Source organism: Bemisia tabaci, chromosome 9, assembly GCF_918797505.1.
Source record: "Bemisia tabaci chromosome 9, PGI_BMITA_v3".
Lineage (NCBI taxonomy): Eukaryota > Metazoa > Arthropoda > Insecta > Hemiptera > Aleyrodidae > Bemisia > Bemisia tabaci.
In genome coordinates, this window is record NC_092801.1 from 15,369,515 (window position 1) to 15,389,225 (window position 19,711).

Consider the following 19,711-nt stretch of genomic DNA (forward strand, 5'->3'; position numbering starts at 1 on the left):
ACCGAGTCCGAGAAATTGAATTTATCAAATGTGATTTTTGTGTGAACGTGTGATAAGTGTTTGTTCCGAAGGGCAAGTGTTTTCAGCTTAGCCTAATTTTAGTGAAATAAAATGGCTTTACAAGCTATTAAATACGACACCGGCAAACTAGAGATACTTGATCAACTGCTGCTTCCGAAAGAATCAAAATATATCTCCATCAAAGGCGTCGAAGATGGCTGGAGAGCTATTCATAACATGCAGGTAACCTCAAAATAACTATATCTACTCTCGTCTTTTTAGCCGGGCCGACGATATTTTCACTATGAAATCGGCATATAGACGACCAATCCACCATATGCTTGCGTGCGAGATCCGTTTCCTCGAGCAGTACGGCCTCGTAAGGGGTTGTAAACCCGCATTTCAGGAGGTACCACTTTGAACCCTGTTGATCATAAGGCCTTTGTCTGGGTATGCTTGGTGAATCCTGATCTTAATACGGCTTGTCAGCTTGCTCGCTGAAATTTTGTGCCTGTCGACTGGATAAGACATGACTTAGGAGAAATGGAGCTATGTGATCGGTCAACTTTAAAAGTCATCCTTTTTTTTGTTCCTATGCCGGGTGGATTCAAGGGAAGGTATCGGCTACTCAAGAGGTGTCTTTAGTTTGTCATTGATTTCACTAGACATAGGTTGGATGTCGAGGCTGTCTGTTTAAGTGGACCAATCACATAGCTCCGAAGTCTCATCTTGTTCAGCAGACAGACACAGAATTGCAATCGTAAGGCTGCAGCAGATGAGAATCTGAGACTCGCAGTATAGATACAGGGTTTGAAACTCGGTGTGAAGTCTTAGCAGCCATCTGGCCTGCAACATTTTTTCTTAGGGGCCAAACAAAAAGCAATGTTACGACAAAACCCGATACGTCACGAAACTTGACGAAGACGGAGGGGAAGAATTGATAACATGACTCGACGTTGCATCTTGCAGAATGCGCTGAAAAATCCCCACAACGGAGTTCAACAACGATTTCCTTAACGGCTAAGGCGTGGCCGCTTGTTTCATTTCTTAGCGGCCAAAGGTGATTTCTCACAGGCAAATTGCTATTTTGCCGGCATGTTTTTCAAACACTGGTGGAGAATCTATGTGTGATTTGTATTTTAGTAAATGTTCCCAAGCGTACAGCTAGCTATTAACCTTCAAGAAGGTTAAGCAGGATGTTTTTATGTCCAGATATTCAGGAAAATATCAAGCATTTTCACAATTGGTCTAGAAGTCTAGAAATACATGATGCAAAGGTTCTGAAGAAGTACTTGAGTAGAAATTGTGTCATTGTTGCCAATAGCATTGTAACATGAAAAGTGTCAGGTGAGCGTTTGTTTACAAGACTCGAGGAGACCAACTCAAAATGGAACTTTTCGCCTATTTAATACATAAACTTCAAGCCCCAAAATGACAGTCTCATTTTAATCATCAACCTCAAATCCGCATATCCTCAGTTTGATTTAACATTTTTGGGCTAAGGAAAAAAATTGTGTGCCAACATTTTTGTAAAATCATCAATAAAAGCACCTATCTCCATAAGGCAGCTAATCTGCCACACTGAAAAAAACACTGTAACAGGTAGCCTTCGAACGTGGCCAAATTTCCTTTTACACATCACAAATTCCAAGGAAAATTTGTTGACAATTTTTGAAGGATTTTGTTCATACTTTGATATGAAGTGCCTCACAAATTAATATTTCCTGAGAAAAAATTTGGCAACATTCGAATGCTCATACACCGTCTTCCTCAGCATGACAGTAATAGCACATAAGCTGTTTCTAAAAGAGGCAGAAAAATTGGTTCCTTAATACAAAATGGTGCAAGAAAAACTGTAGAAAAAAAAGGCCTTAATTCATAAAAACTCAAAATTAAGTCATCAATACCAGAACATTGAGGAGAGCCCTACAAAAATTCAAGCACCAAAAATACTAAAAAAATGTTAAAGCAAATCAGAGTGATGGCAGTGTGGACAAATAAAGTACTTTCCCAATAAATAGCTCAGAGCAAACGCTAATTAAAATTCTAATCAATCATGTTCAGAGCACAATTATGCCAAAATATAATAAAGCTTCCTGCCCTCTACGGACACAAACATCAACCATACTGCTGGATTTCTGTCTACAAGACATGAGAGAGAAAGAGAGAGTTTTCTGTTGAAATCGGAAAACTCAGTTTTTTTGACTCAGCGTAATATAAACTCCCTCACTGAAATTGTTTCCTCATTAACTGAGATGTCTTCGATCCAAAGTGTTCTCAGTGGCACATCATCATTGTTTGTACAGCTCACTCTTACTCGGTTTTTAATTTTGCTCACAGGTTAGAGGAGCTCCTGCAATTGCGATAGTGGGATGCTTAAGTCTAGTCGTTGACATCTATAATGAAGAATTTGAGAAAAAGAAAGTGTTGCGCCAAGAAGTTGAAGGAAAGCTGAACTATCTTGTTTCAGCACGGCCGACTGCAGTCAACATGAAATTAGCTGCTGACGACCTGCTTAATATGGCCAATGATTTAGCTAAAGATGAAAACATTTCTGTCAGTGAAATGAAAAACAGGTGAAGATTTATGCCAATTTTGTTAGGATACTGCATAGCGACGGCGAAACTACCAGACCACGTATCTCGTTTGCGGTGTTTAAAAATCTCCGCTCCCATTTTATTTTTTTGAAAGAGAGGTAATCGGTTTCATTCCTTGAAGTTTTCACAGAGTTTTCTTCGCACAGTGAAGAAAAACCAGGGAAGTTTTCGAGAAGTGACATTGAGTGGTTTTCCATTGAAAAAATAAAGAAAGACTGGAAATCTGCAACGTCGCAAACCGAGATACGTGGTCTGGTAGTTCCACCGTTGATAGATATCAAGATTATTACCACTAAGATGGAGTGTGATTTCGCCAACATTTGTGCTCAGACAAACTTTTTTTTCTCTCCATAAAGTGTTATCAGTTTTAGACTGAATTTGAATGCACATTGGCCAATTCACAGAAACTTTGTCTAAACAACTCATATGTTGAGCTGCTATTGGTTTAACCCATTGACTTGTGATTTAATTTGACCCTGCCGGGCCAGGAATTACGATTTAATTTGGCGAAAATCAGTAACTTCAAACACATCAAAATAATCCGAAAATTCCCTCTGAGGGTCAGAATTGACACCATAAGCATTCACTATACAATGTTTGAGAAATATGGTGAAAACTTTGAACAAAATTATTTTTTAACTGTGGTTTATCGCTGTTAAGGTCGCGAAAATCAGAAAATTTTGAGGTTATTTCATGTTCAAACGCATAATAATATGAAAATACCATATCAAAACAAAAAATTACAGTACACCATGAGTCGAAGGTGGTCACACTATTCTTATTAACATCAATGAGAACGCAATCTTCTGGAGAATCGCCAAATTAAAGCAAACAATTGACACATGGCTCTGAGCCGTCTCTTCAGATCTGGCCCAGCGCAGCGCAGACGGCTAGGAGCCATTGGTTTAAACAAATGGGTTAAAAACCTGTAAGGTCTGAAAATATGATGTCGTATAGTTATACTTCTAATACAAATAAAATAAAAAAAAGAATGTATCTCTTTGAAGTGTTCACACACACCAGGTTACATTGTGAAGAAATTTTCTCTATTAAATTCAAATTGGTCACAATTTTTCCAGAAAATTTGTGTTCTGTTGGAAGAAATTTGTCAAAGTTCAAATGTAGGAGTGCAGAAAGTTCGAAACCTTTCCTTAAATTGACTTAGCCTTCCACCATTTTTGACCAAAATTAACCAAAAAAATTGAATCTTTCCGCCTTTAAATTGGCTTAAAAAGGAACTTTTCATAAAAATTGAATTGGGTTCCACCCTTTTTTTCCTCTTTCCCCACAGAATGTTCCCCCATTTCGCGATGGCAGGCATGGTTGGGAAGTTTCTGCATCCGTGCTTGAATGTTCATTGAACAGGATTTCTCAGTGCAACAGCACAAAGGGAGGAGTCAGTTTAGTGTCTTTTTTTAAAAATGTTTACAAGTGATTGCTAAGATTCTTTTATTTTTCCTGGTAGATTCATCAAAGCTGTCGAAGAAATGCTAGAGAAGGATGTGGCAGATAACTCAGCGATCGGACAACACGGTGCTACGGCAATTCTCAACCAAGATAATGTAAGGAATGGGAACGTCCGCGTTCTAACGCATTGTAATACTGGCTCACTCGCTACCTCAGGTTATGGAACTGCTCTAGGTGTCTGCCGATCTTTAGCATTTCACAAACGACTAGGTAAGATGATTTCTTTCTCAAATTGTACTTCTTTTTCTTTTACATAATATTTGCAGCAAGACCTGGACTTACTACTGATATCATGCATGCAGGTGCAGGGCTTTCAAATCATTGAAAACCTGCAAACAGAAGGAAATTTTACTTTAAACAGTCCCGAAAAACAAAGAGGTATCAAGGTTTTTTAATAGAAGAATAGCAGTTCAATAGTTTTCCATTTAAAATATAAGGTACCATAGGAATTGAGCAATGGCACAAACCAAGATACAAGGTTTTAGAGTTTCACCATAGATTTGCCATTTCAGCTTTAGAAAACCTGAAAAACTCTAGGAGTTTTTTCCTTGAAGTCTTTAGACATAGTCCCAGTGTCCAATAAATGTCTGGTTGAGACAGCAAAGTCAGAAGAAAGAAATACTTCAAAATCTTTGAAGACTCTAAATATTTGTAAGCTTCGGATTTCGTCTCCAAGTCAGTGGAACATTTCCTTGAATGCAAAACTAGTTTGTGATCTGTCTGGAATCCATGAGGAAAGGTGATAAACTTTTGGAGAATGGCTTGAGATGAGAAATGCTCAGAATTACTTATGCTCTGTCTCACAATTCTGCAAACATAGATCATTGCATGGGAACTTTATGTTTCTCGCCTTTTCACATTAAAATTCATTGTTAAGTGCTCGTTGAATTTCGTGTAGAGACATGTAATCTAGACATGTACAGACTTGTTCTAAGATATAGAGCTTATGAATTTATCGTATCACTCTTACTAAATAAAATACAAAAATCAATACGTCTGTGATAAACAAAAAATACCCTCGGTTCAATCAGCCTCTGAATCTGATTGTGTGTTGATTTTGTGCAAGTGTGAAAACTGGTGAGGGCGAAAGTCAAAGGAGGATATACCCGTGCAGGTGTTCATGGTAATTCTCTACTTTTGACCTTATGAATGAAAGTAACAGATCTTGGAACCTCGTTTTTAGGAAGAAGCTGGACCATGGTCAGAATTACTGCCGTCATAAATAGCCTTGCAAATTTTCAGCTCAAAATATCACTGAATGGCATGAAAATGGATTTTTTTAACCACTGAACATTGTCAGGAGGTGACTACCGCAAAACTTACATGTCCTGTTTTTAGCATTGAATAATAGTTTGCTTGAGTACACCGGCATTCTTGATTACTCCCATTTTTTTAGATGGAGAACTACCTCACAACAAGGATATACCCTCCTACTGTTGTAATAGCAGTAGCTTTATCAAGTAAAAGTAATCTTTCTTTTTGATTATGCATTAACAAATCAATAATGGAAATTTGACATTTTTCCCAATGACTCAGTGAGTGACATAGCCCAAATTTTTTTACGACTGAAGAGAATTACTTTTTGTATCGTAAGGTCATTTTTCTACTTTGATATCTCAATGTATGAACGATTTTTTCTCAATTTTCTCTCTGCCTACATTTAATTTGAAAACTGCTGCATTTTAAACACATCAAGCTTTCATATTATGTACTGAGAAAAATTCAAAATTGCTACCCCTTGCAAATTTCTCATGGGAACGATCGTTAGTATTTCATTTAATTTTTTTTTCAATTATCTGAATTGAATACCGAGCAGCACCCTTGTTTTGAGTCAATGACTGTCAATTATCAGCAATCTGCAATGTGTTTGTTGCCTTTATCGTCAAATACTCAGGGTATTTATCGACTAGCGAAATGCCCGTGACTGGAGTCACGGGTCTAGAGGCTGCTAAAATATCTATCACCCCGAAAAAAATGGTGGTAGGGGAGCAAGACACGCCATTAAAAAAAATGATAAAATCGATAGAAAAATGAGTTGAGGGGAGAGGGTGATGGAGCTAGAAAAATGAGCTGGGGGGGGGGGGGGTAGAATTAATGCTAAAAATTAAAACTAACCTAGCAATGATTTATAAACCAAAAAAAAAAAAATGAAAAAAAATGAAAAAATGAAAAAAGAAATTGAAATAAAACATCAGCTGATAGCAAGCAAAGGTTACCAAAGAAACCAAGGAATGGAACTTTCATAAAAACAGTTTAGTGGAAAACAGCGTAAGTAGGGCACTTACGTTAATTACCGTTTATAAGTAAACGGTAAATGCGATTTGACCGAAAATCCATACAGTTCTTCATCAGATCAAAATGGACAAAATTACAAAATTTGAGACAGCTAACGTAAATCTAACGATAGTTATCGTGAATGAAAGAATTGCTGACATAGGTCCGGTAACTATTATAGGTGGGATGGGATACTCAGGGTATTTATCGATTCCTCTATTTTGAAATCATCTTATCTATTGAGGCTTTTCTTTGGTTGTGCAGTGTGTTTTCTTGTTTGTGCATTGACTTGTGACCTTGAGCTCTGAGAACTGATATTGGTGGTGTTTTCTGTGTTTTCGAAGACTTGACCCCAAGTCTACCATGTGTGTTGAACTGTCGATGATGTGTTTGCAGAACACGTCTACTGCACGGAAACGCGGCCGTACAACCAAGGCGCCCGCCTCACCGCTTACGAACTAGTCTACGATAAATTACCTGCTACGCTAATCTGTGATTCGGCCGTCTCGTATCTCATGAAGACGCGACACATTACGGCCGTCATTGTCGGCGCCGACCGCGTCGCCGCAAACGGTGACACCGCCAACAAAATCGGAACCTACCAAGTAAGTTTTATTTTATTTAAACAAATTTTATTTACAAATACCGTAACTTAGGGGTGTTCAAACGAATTCTTGCCGGAACTCTTTCGATATCGTCTCTTATTGAAACTGGCGGCAGTACCGACAGTGGCGATGATATCGACAACAGCTGGCCTTATCGGATTTTTGAGAGCTCGCACTCAATGCATTGTTGCCCCTTGTGTCGGTTTATCAGATTGCCTGGCGTGGCGGCGCATGAAATAGATGTACACATGGCAACAGGATATTTTCGCCAGCTCCGAAAACTCTGATCGCTATCGGCAAGAGCGCTCTTATCGTAACTTTTTCTTAACGGAACAGTTTCGTTGGCTTACCGACAACCGATAGAACAGCCCTACCGTAACTACCACAAGAACTTTATCCACGGTGAAACTCCCAGACCACGTATCTAGTTTGCGGTGTTTAAAAATCTCCGCTCCCATTTTATATATTTAAAGGAGAACAAATCCATATCATTTCTCTTGAAATTGGTCAGTTGCGCTGAGCTCAGAATTGTTCTTGTCAATCGGCTAAAAATATTAGTATCTGTCCACACAGCAACTATTTACGTTCAATATTTACTGAGATATCGCGCTCGGAAAAATTTGGTTTATGACATCAGCCATCGTGGGAGTGGCACCTTTGGTTTCCTTCACCTTGATTTCATCCGAGTTACAGGTTGAGTAACCAGAGGAAATGTGTGTTTCCTTGAGTAATAAAAGCAAGGTGAAAGAAACTAAGTGTGTCACACTACCGCGGTGGATGACGTTATGAACCGAATTCTCTAAAGCGCGATATTTCCATTGATATTCAACATAGAAAGTTGCTGTTTGGACAGATCTTATTTTTTTTTAGTTAATCTACAAGAATCAAGCATCAAAGCAGGATCCTTAGACCAGCGCAACTGACCCATTTTCACTGAGTTTTCTTCCCATAAAGAAAAAAAAAAAACACAGAAGTCTTCCGGAATTCAAGTTGAGAAGTTTTCCATTTTAAAAAGAAAGTATGACAGGAAGTCTACAACATCATAAATGGAAGTACGTGGTCTGGTAGTTTCACCGTCGATAGGCCTTGTATTTATCCACATGAATTAAATTAAGGTAAATTGAATTTACGAAGGTATTAAGAAACGAAGTAACATTACATAATACAGATTATCTACAAGAAAAGGAATTTTCGAATGGGTCAGTTGCGCTGATCACAGAATCTTTTTTTGTCTGGAAGTTCTTGAAGTTAAAATGTAGTACTGAATCTTATGGCTCTTACAATGTTTAAGCTGATTTTGCAAGGGTTTTGCAGTACATATGTTTTTTGAAAAATTTACTCGGAAACAGGTTTTGTTCTGTCAGCTGTATCTCAATTTTTCTAAAAAATTTCACCTATTTCATTTATCAAAAACTTTTCAACTCAAGGCCCTCTCAAAGCTCTCCTCAGCTTTTGATATAAAGCTCAAATGTTTTTCAAAACGTAATCCATTTATCCAAAAAATTCCTCTCCCTTATCACCGGTTTCACGGTCTTTAAAAACCAAAAATTATGCAAACGAATACAATTAAAATGAACTGTAGTATTTCTCTTTATTTGACTATTTATTTTAACCAAGCTTAACAAAAACAAAGCAGGTCCAATGAAGTTTGAACCCAAAAAAAGAGATTCAAGGTTTACATCTCTGTAAGATTCAGTTTTAATGACAAACATAAAAGATTTTCACATTCATAATTTTTTTTTTCTAATTTGAATTGGGTGTATTCAAATCCTAAAGAGCTATCTCTACCGTGACTGGAGATAGTTCTTTTTGATATATCCGCATTAAATTTTTGACAGGAGAAAATTTATGACTAGTTGAAGTCAAAACTACACCTACTACACATGCAACAGGAAGGATTTCTGTTAAATTCTGTCCACTTAATTTGCTCGTCTCTTAATCAAAGAGAAAAGAAATGAATGTAACTTTTCGATATCATGAGCTCAGCCCTATTTTGCATCCAACCAGAAGTTTCTCCCCTGGGGCCACTGTAAGGAGCTATTCAGTGACAGTACGAATGAATGTTACAAGTTAATAAAGTAGTCAAGGAATGTGCGCCATGAAAATATTCTACCACCATATTTTAATTTAAGTTATGCGGGAAAAAGTTGAATAATGCCACAACCAACACCTCTTTGGAGGCGTAAGAGTGAGCACATAAAAAATAAAGCTGTAAATAATCTGTTCATCAGTATGAATCTGTAATATATTTCATTAGATGGATAAATTGATCATTAAAATCAAGTTTTGTTGGACAATTCCACAGATCCTGCGTTGTCACATTGAAAGGTTCCATTCTCACGAGTTTTTCCATGAATTAACCTGGAAGAATATTAAATTGTTGAATTTATGCTTTTTGAATTTTTTATCGTCATCATTGACTCAGAGTGTAAGATACATAGTTTTAAAGCTTAATATCAGACAAAACCACCAGTTTCCGGAAACATCTCAACGTTTTGACCACGAAGGTGTTGTCTCCTTCAACTTAGAAGCAAATAACGTATTTCTTTTTCGTGATATAGCCTTTATTTTGTCTTTGTTTTAACCTTGTGCGTAAAGTCTTCAAGACCACTTTAAGCACATAGGAACCAAGACGCATCAACCATTGCCAAATTTCATGGTACAATTTATTTTCTTGTCAGGAGAACAAAAGTGTGGATCATTTTGAAAATTTGAAGGGATATCCCCTGTGATGTGAAGCAAATTTCTTGAAGGTATCAAAAGAATCTGTGCACTAAATAAATCGCCCAATAAAATTTGGTAATGGTGTTGTAACTTGGTTCCTTTTTGCTGAACACGGTCCTTTAGTAGTCCTGCAAACTAATTTATAACTGAGCTCATTTTTTGCAAGTAGTAAATAAATGCCTAGCAAAGTACATGATCAGGAACTTGAATTTTATTTTCAAGCATGGAAGACTGTTACTCCAAAAAAAAAAAAATTGTGCTCAAAATGTTTGGAAAGAGCAATGCTATACTTTCTCAATTTTTTGGCTTTTCAGATCGCGATTTGTGCTAAGTACCATTCAGTGCCATTTTATGTAGCTGTTCCACTCACGTCCATAGACTTTAGCATGCCAAGCGGGGACCAAATTGTAATAGAGGAAAGACCTGAGAAAGAAATGACTTACATCTCAAACGTTAGGATAGCTGCGCCTGGTGAGTGAACTTTTTTTTAAATTTTCTTTTATTTTCATCGTTTCAAATTTTATTCTATCCCCCCCCCCTCTCCCGACTTCACCACCGTATTCAAATTTAGAGAGCTGGAAAATATGAGCGGAAGACGAAATTGTGGACCTGAAATTGAAGTAAGGACTACGAACAATGGACTTCACTTATAAGGCCTTAAACTTTGAATCAGAGAACTTAAGTGGAAGCAATTGAGGAACAGAGAAAGCTATGCAATTACCAAATGAAAAGAATCAATCAATTTGTTTTTTAATAATTCTCATTTTCAAGTTTGTTGCAAAATTTGTATCTTAAAAATGGAAATTTATTTTTAGGTCGGAAACTTATTTTCTTTGACTACATGCATCAGATTTTCATTGGGTAAAAGGTTTTATTAAAAATATAGCAACAGCTCATTGGGCTGAAATTGAACATTCCAAAAAACAACGAATATCATCAGACAAGACCAACTGTTTATGAGATTCATGAATTGTTGATGAACGAAAATTTTCCGAAGGAAGGAAGATTAAGAACTAGAACCGCCGCACTCTGCGACCTTCTGTGGACAAAAATCAAAAATTCACAACTCGATTTCTGAATATTTTTTTTTGGAGTTTGTCACCTCAAAGATATTTCTAACTCACAATGATAGTTCATATTCAAATTTTTCACCCAAAATTAGTTCGAATTTGGGTGGAAAGTGGGCGGAAATCACGATAATCACTGTCGAGAATCACTGGTCCATTAGAAAAACACAGGAAAAAGATAACAACTTTAAATGAAGATTTCTCGCTTGAAATGCAAAATGCTCTGGGTGGTTGACATTTTCTTAATCCTCACATATCGAGCTTCAATTCCACCAAAAAGATTTCGCGACTTCTTGCAACTATCAGAGATATTTGAAATTAAAGTTTGAGTGTTTCATGTTGCCTTTACATTGTTAACATAGGGCTAATTCAAGGTTGCCAACCTCAAATAAACTTTTCTGGAAAAAACGCAAAAAATCCTGAGGTATAAAATTTTCTTATTCCTTGAGTGTTTTACTTTGATAGTGCCAAAGGGTTTTCCTATTTCGGTGCTACTATCTTCATTATTTAAAGTTAAGTGTCTTTTACCGATTTTTGTCCGCATTGTCTATAAGGATGCCGCACTGTGTGCTGGCTCAGGTTTGATCATCGTAAAATAAGTCTCAGCTGCTATCTGCTTTTTTTTAGGAATTAATTGTTGGAATCCAGCGTTTGATGTCACTCCGGCAAGCCTCATCACGGGCATAGTGACGGAACTTGGAGTCTTTAAACCATCTGAACTAGGGAACCTTAGTAAAAAATTGAATTCTTCCTAACAATGTAAGTAAGTATATTTACTCCTGGTTGTCCGTGAGCCTTTTACTTTTTTCTTCTGTCACAATATGTCGCCTCCCGCACGAAGCAACGTATCTTGTCTGCTCATTCAGTATTTCTACAAAATATTATTTTTTTCATGGGAGAATCAGTGCACAAATTAGTCTGAAAATCTGAGTATCTCCTCTCACATGTGTAAAGAAAATCACTGGAAATTTCAGGCAAATTCATGCAACAGTTCTCCTGCAAAAAATAAAATGTCCCTGAGAAATACCGGAAATCGAGGTGCATTCCTTCGTGCAGGAGACAATAAGTAGGCCTATGGCACTTACACATACACACAGATGTAGGAAATGAAGTAGATTTTTTACAAGTAAAATCACACAAAAATCTGTTTAAGTCTATTCTTTAATGTCTCTTTTGTGTAGTCTGTGTGATACATTTTCAAATATTTCATGTCTGTGTTATCCCAACCTCGGTCGAAACCAAGTTTTCTATGAAAAAGTTTTAAAACGGCCTAATCCAAATTATCGAACTATCTTGCAAACTGTTATGAATGTCTCTCATGTCATTTGAAAGCATAGATTTTGGCTTTTCTCTCTAAATGAAAAGAAAACAAATGTTTCAAATAAATTGAAATTTATGTAAGAGCAATTGAGAACCGCGGGCAAGATGGATCATTTATTCAGGTTGGATTTTTCCACTCTATCTCGTCAATCAATGGTGGATGAACTGAACCGCAAATTCTGGCTCAATTTAGAAACAACGCATGTACCATAAGTTTTTCTATGCACTTAGTGCACTTACTAATGAGCAAAAAATTGTAGTTCCTATAGAATGATCCTTTCTCCTCTTCTTCCGAAGAATATATCAATGGTTGTAACACTTAAATGTCTCCCAGTAGGTTTTATTTTTCTCACAGAAAACTGATCCAAATTCTTCCTGGCAATTCTGTATGATTTTTCACAGAACAAGTGAAGAAAATTCATAGAAAATCCAAGAGAAACTTTCGTCAATTTTCTTCTGATAATATGAAATATGGGCTGAGACTAACGTCCAAATCTGAGTTACATAATTTTCGGCTTTAGTCATTAATAGGCACCAGAATTTCTTTTCGTAAAAATAAGTTTTAAAAATGTTAACATAATTTCTTTTTGTAAAAATAAGTTTTTAAGAATATTAATTAATTAATTTCTTTCCTTCCCATCTTCTCTTTCTTCTTCAGAAAGTCTCTGTCTTAGTATGCACGCTGAAAGTCTCCGAAGTGCTTAATTCCATAACTTGGGCATCGAGATAATCTTTTTCTGAGCTGACGTAAAGCAAATCTAGTCAACGTAACTTCTTGAAAACGTCCTTAATTTTTCTTCTCTATTAGCTAAGTATTTCATTTAAACTTTGAGCCTGTAAGTTGACTTCTTTCTCTTTAAAAATATGAAGGAGCTGAATTTATGGAACCCTGCAATGGAGATACATGGTTTTACACTTAGTCCATCATAAATAAGGACCTATCTCAAAAGTAAAGGAAGGGGAAAAGGGTGATCACCGGAGATTGAGAAATGATGAAACCTCCTGGTCCCACAAATATTCCACATTCTGGAATTTCTTGCACTGATAGGATTTAATTGGCATCTATTGGTTCATTCTTTATTTTTAATTAAGTTCCCATATTTTTGATTTTCAGGTACTTCCTTGTAATATGCTCATCTTACTGTAGTGAACTGGAACGAATCTACGCCAAAATCATCAGCTCTCAGCATTTTAAGGAGCAACAAAATCTTGAACGATACGTCTCTTTCCTCCTCTTAACTCTTCTAAAATAAACTGTTAGGTTATTTTTGCTCTTGACCCCTCAAATCTATTTTTTTCCTTTTTTTTAGAAAGTATTTACTTTGTAAATGAAGGTGTGATCTCCAAGTCCATCGCTCCAACTTTTAATTGAATCATCGAGAAATTCTCAAAGTTCTTGCATATATTTTTGTATCATGTCATAATCACTTTGAAGCTGCATGAAAGCGTCTTTTTGTACCAACTCCTAGAATGATTTAAATACTATAGCATAATTTTCTCATCGCAAAACTTTAGATTATTGCCTTTTCATATCAAATAAGATGTCTTGTTACAACACCCGTAGATTTTATCTCTCGAAAGAATCCTTCTTTTTTTTGTTCGGTGCAGTCATGAAATTTGCAATTTCCTTACAAGAGATAAGTTTAGCTGTGTTTATGAAAGTGAAGCCGGGCATTTTTTGGATGTAACAAAATCATTTTGATTTTTTAATTTATTTTATTTTTACGCAAGCGTTTAAAAAAAATTAGCTATGTGAGGAGTAGATGCTTGTCCGTGAAAGTTAGTGCATAGTACCCAAATATGGTAGCAAAAGTAATTTTTTGATTCAGTATCATCATTCAGACGGCAAAGCTCTTTCACTTATTCGCCCTCGTTCCTGGTCATTTTAATCTAACCAATAAATTAAAAAAAGCTTCTTTCATTTGGAAAGCAAAAATGAAAGGGGTGGAGACTTGAGTCACGTATTTAAAATGCTAGATGGTTTAAAATGAATTTCAAATGAAAGAAATAACAATATCATTTGCACAGATTGCAAATACTTCCACGCTAAGAAAGAATGCCATACGAGCCTTCAGAAGTCGCCCACATTTCTTTCAATTAAAAAGGAATTAAGGAAAAATGGTGAATATTTTTCTTTAAATTTTTTAGACAACTTTTTCCACAATTTCATCTAAAATATCTGTAAATTTCAAGGAAAAACATGCATAGCTGTATGTAAAAATACACATTTTATCCGGACATTTGGCGACTCTTGAATGCTCATACAGCATTTTTCCACAGTACGTCAGAATAAGAAGCCGAAAGCAGTTGCAGATGTTAATATGACTGTGAAGGCGCAAAATGAATGATGTTGTATAGGGCTGTGCAAATATGAATTTTTTCAAACAAAGCGAGTAGCGAATAATTTTACCAATTATTTGCGAATAATTTAAGTCAATTATTCAAAACTATGAAAAGTAAAAATTAAAATGACTTTTTTAAGTACGAGAATTCGCAAATATTACAAAAGTCGACAAATAAGTGTGATTAACTTTTTAAGAATTTTTCATTTGCTCATACACTTGCACAGAAAACAATGGAATGCTACAATAAGAGCCTAGGCTGTTAAGAATGTGTTTGAAGATCCCTGGATGCTGGCTTGACTGTTCCTGCAGTTATGTGTGCATTCCCAGGATTTGGAGGTAACTGCGCAGGCAGTCAAGCTAGTATCTAAGGATCACCAGACACATTTGTAGTATTTTACTTTTTTCGGTGTTAATGAAAATGTGTTTATGAACTTTTCCCTCTTTCTGTCTTGGTTATTTAACTTTCAATGTGTGGTACTCTTCGAGCAACCAAGATAAGTGGACCAATCGCACTAGCTTGTGCTGTTCGTACACACGGTAAAGTCGGTAAAGATCAAAGGAGATCCGCCGTTTGCGATGTCTTGGATGGAAGCCTGGTGCAGATCCTCACAGCGTTTCACAATTGCCACTCAGAAATTTGTTATTTTTGACAGCGAGACTGTTTTTTCCAAATGTTGGTTCGAAAATTCACTATTCGCGACAGCGCAAATATTCCCAATTTGCAATGCGCGAGAGTGAGACAAAGCAAATATTCACACAGCCCTAATGTTGTACGATATCATACTCTTTAGACAAGTATTTAGATCTTTAAGTTCAATTTTTTTGAAAAAAAAGAAATTTTTGGTTAAAGTAAAAAAAAAGTTCATAATTCGTACGATTTTTGTCTGGCTTCTACTTTCTATAAAGGGTTCAAGACAGTCTTTTTAACTGTGTACAGAAATTGCTCGATGGATTGAATTTTTTCAGTTGTAAATGTAGGCTTGCGAATCTTCAAAGATAAAGAATTGAGACCTAAAGATATAAGTCTCCATTCGATTCTCTTCGGGTAGTACAAAAATCTCTATTCTAGGTACCTTACTTTCAGTGCAATGGAATTTATATTTTTTCAAGTTGCAATTTTTTTTCCTCTCAGGAAAACCTATCGTAAAGTGTATTTGAATCAATTTCAAAGTATAATGAATAGATTGGATTAAAATATTGATTACTAGAACCAATTTCTATGAATTAGTAAAGGAGAAATTGTATGTCCATTTTTTGGTCTTGGATACTTTCCTTATCTTTTGTATTGTATTCTTTTGTTTTGAAGCCCTCAATATTAACGGTAGGGGATCCTACATTATGTCATGTTAGAACTCGGACTTTACACCCTGCCTGTTAGCACTTATCTGCAATACATGTTGGCATCCTTTCCCTTCAAAAAATTAAAACTTGTTTCAAAAAAACTCCTCTCTCCCTAAAATATGATGTAATTTGTGTACGGCCCCTTAGTTCAGAGCTGAAGGGAATCTATTATTTTAATAGTGAGGATTGAGGATAATTTTTTTTTACATTTCTAAGGTTTTCAAATCACTCCAAACAGTTTTTTTTTTTTTTTTTTTTTTTTTTTTTTTATCATAGCTCATCTCGGCTTCAATTCTAACATTGAGAAAGAATTTATCTCTCTTGCCCTCATCTTTTCAATTAGAAAATTTAAGTTTGTTAGAGGGTGGCATTTCTACCCGTTTCTCTCGCAGAATTTTCATGACGATGGCTCAAGTGCGAAACAACGTATCTCCATTGCTGTGTTTCAAAAACTCTGCTCCTCTTTTATTATTTTCCTTTTTTTAATAGTAAATCAATGATGTAGATTGAAATATATACTGAATTCTCTCCAAATAGAGACGAAAAATCAAGGAAGTTTTCAAGAAATTAAGTTGACAATTTTCCAAAAAAAAAAAATCAATCAAGTATGACAGGAAGTCTGCAACGTTGCAAACGGAGATACGTTGTTTCTCACTTTGGCTAACGATGAGCTATCAACAATCCAAAACGAATTGTATGACATCAACTTTTTTTGCCTCAAATTGCAATCATAAAAAAGAGGAAATCTGAGTTTAACATGTAACTCATTAGTTTCTGTAGGTGAAAAAAACTCATCGCTAAAAATCGCTGTGCAGCACAGACTAAGCTTAGATAATTTCCTCTGTTTGCACATTGCATAATTTGGGACCATCATTACTGTGTTATTTTGTGTATCTCTTTACATTTGGCCTAAAGAGATTCCTGCATCAGCTCCATGCTATTTATGCTTGTGTGTTATGGACTCAAATTTTGTTTTTTATTGGAGCGCCTCAAAATAGTGAAATTTTTCCCGAGTGTGAGGTGGTATCACATCGTATCTATTCAGGTTGATCAGTGTAAAGAGGCTGTTTCACTGAAAAGAAAAGTAAAGGGACTGTGTACCCACCAGCCAAAGTTTAAAACCTTTTAACTTTAAGTATGTCTGAAGCAGCGAAAATGTATCGCTCTTCAGTGGTTTGAAAAGTCAAATTGTACTGATCCAGCCGAAATCAGCAAAACTGCATTGCTCTTTGATTAATGGGCCTTCAGACATGGTATGAATTAAAACACTATGGAAAATTTATTCTCTTCAAAATTTCACCTAGAATGAATCACACAACGCAAAGTCTGGAAATAAACTCTTAAAAGAGTTGTAAGTGTTGACGATTATCATTGGTTATTTGGCATGAAAATAGATGATTTCATCTGTAAAACTCAACTTCAATTTGGACTGCATTCTGCAATTTTGAACTGTAATCTGGTTTTGTTTAGGAATGACGTATGCACCATTAGTTTTCCTATGCACCTACATGTTTTATGGATGCGCCAGAAATTGTGTTCCTAATTGCAAAATGAAGTCCATTTCATGTGTGTTAAAAGTGTTTGTTGTTGTAGTGCTCGCTGAAGTTGATTTCCAAATTACTCATTTTCTGAATTGGTTTCTACCTAAGATTTTGACGAAACAACTCTCGACGTTTCTCCCTATTTCATATCTTGTCTAGTGACTCATTCTCTGTCATGATTCTTTCCGCTGTAAGAAAATGAAGCCAAAAAATATGTCGAAACTTCTTTGAATGCTCCACTAGATTGTGAAGAATGTATGTATCCATTGAACTTCAAAGCAAAATTTCGCTTAGTTTACGTGTAAAAATATAAAATATAAAAGAAAATGAGTACATGTGTGATGTGAACAGGCTGTGCCTGGTCTTTACCATGAATCATTGTTGCTGTATAATTAGGAAAATAATAAACTAGGAAAAGAACTTATAAAAATCAGCAGTCCAAATCGATTTTATTTTATTTTAAGCTGATGCAACTAATTGCATAAAACAAAACAAATACTGACCTCATTACTGTTGTTTATGTATTTTTTACGAATTTAGCAACGCATAAACATCAGATGTCACCATTCAGCTTTTTTCTATTTATCAAGCGCATACTTTATTGAATACAGGGGATGGCTAGCTTAAACAAAGTAAATAAACGATGACTCTTAGTAAATAGCAAACAAATTGACTGTACAACTAATAGTTTTGAACAACAGAAAATGGTTGATTTTCTTAAAAATTTTCAGAAACATCAAATCTTTAATTTTCTCCTGGAAAATGAGGCCCCTCTCCTAAGATTCACTCACAAATTGCATGAAAAATTAATTAAACATTTTTGAAAGAAATACTTACCTGTCTTATAGAAAAAAAAAGGAAATTTTCAACTTCCAAATGTAACAGTTCGCTGCAGCTAGGTAGAATAATGCATTTTGTATTTCATCAGCCGATAATTGCATAATAGAACTGCACTGCTATTGCAATGCTAAACTATGAATTTACATGCTTGTTATTATGATGCCGATGGTAAACTCGAATTATTTACATCAAACTGTCCGTTACTTTTAATCGTTGCATTTCACAAAAGTATAGAGAGTACGTAGCTCACCAAAATTTTGCAAAACTATTTAAAGGATATCAACCCACAAAAAACAAGTGCTAGTACACATATTCTTAGCTCACATTTAAATACTCTTGGCTGAGAAAGCCTGCATTTTGCAATAAGGAACTACAGTTTCTAGACCATCCATAGAAGCACCTATTTGCAGCTGAAAACTAACGGCACATATGCTGTTTCTAAAATGAGCCAGATATTGTAGTTCCTAATCGCAGAATGTAGTTCAACTTGCAATTAGGATCATGGCCGCATCGAGAGGAATATTCTCAGACATCATTTTGCCTTTCTCGGCAATGGGAGCCAAAAATAAGCGTTTTTGAACTTGTTGTTTGCAGGCTAATATTGTTCAAAAAAGTCCGGGCAAATTCTTGTGAACTGAGTTAACTCTCTACTTTTCAATAATTCAAAAATTTAAAATTTCTGAGCAAGCTAATTCCAGAGACCTGACATCTTGAAACAGAAAGAGTTGTATAGGATGTCTCAGGTATTTTTATACATACATACCTATTTTTTTTTCCAGAACCTAATGAAATTTTAAATAATTTCAATGGGTACTATTCACTTTGTATTTTTGTATGGAATGAAAATGGCTCCAATATGTGTGTTCTTTTTTTTACTAATTAAAAGATGCCTCCAGTCTGTTCATGAAATCTCCCTTTTTTCTGTAGCCTTTCATGATCATTTGACAGGAACAGGAATTACTTAATGTCATCGAATTTTTATCCATGAGTCGTCAAACTTTCAACTTCAACAAAAACACCATGTTCAGTTTTTTCATAGATGCGGGGAGCCCGAATGCTTCTCTTTTTGATAAGTCATTATAATTAGATCGTTTCTAAAAACTACCTTGAGATTTTTTACCATCTCTACCGTTCTGAACTGTTTTATAATTAATTACTTAATTTATTTATTTTTTAATGCTATTTATTTTTATCTCATGGATGATGAGTGTATTTCATCCGCCCATGTTTTTTCTAACCTTATTCTGAACGCAGACTGGCAAGTTTTGTAAACTCCTGATCTGAATAAAAAGTTTGGATTTCAAACTTTTATCTTGAACATATTTTTCACAGCCTTTTTTGTCATGTGTTGTACCTGAAAGTCCTTTTTTAGAGTCCTCTGTGCATCATTGAAATTAATAGACAAAGAAGGCACTGAGTAGTAGACTACATAATAGCAACTCACTTGAGACCCTATGGTTAGTCTATCATTCTCCACCTGAACGTATAATACCAACTATTTCAACCAATAGAATTGCTCCATTTTCTGGTCATCTCCTTTTTCTATCGCCTTGACCACCCCAAGATACAAAAAATTACCTTCAAAAGAGC

General features: G+C 35.6%; 1 protein-coding gene across 2 annotated transcripts; it reads left to right on the forward strand.

Moving 5' to 3' along the window:
* Nucleotides 1–19,443, forward strand: LOC109037026 (methylthioribose-1-phosphate isomerase). 2 transcript variants are annotated; one of them, XM_019051511.2, is made up of 7 exons: nt 1–243; nt 2,341–2,576; nt 4,063–4,274; nt 6,735–6,943; nt 9,982–10,138; nt 11,362–11,497; nt 13,169–19,443. In XM_019051511.2, exons 1-6 carry the CDS (start codon nt 112–114, stop codon nt 11,487–11,489), a joined length of 1,074 nt encoding a protein of 357 aa, XP_018907056.1. In that variant the 5' UTR covers nt 1–111; the 3' UTR covers nt 11,490–11,497; nt 13,169–19,443. The 2 variants fall into 2 exon arrangements, with proteins under 2 accessions (XP_018907056.1, XP_018907055.1); XM_019051510.2 differs by having other exon boundaries at nt 3–243; nt 11,362–11,493.
* The last annotated feature ends 268 nt before the right edge of the window (nt 19,444–19,711 follow it).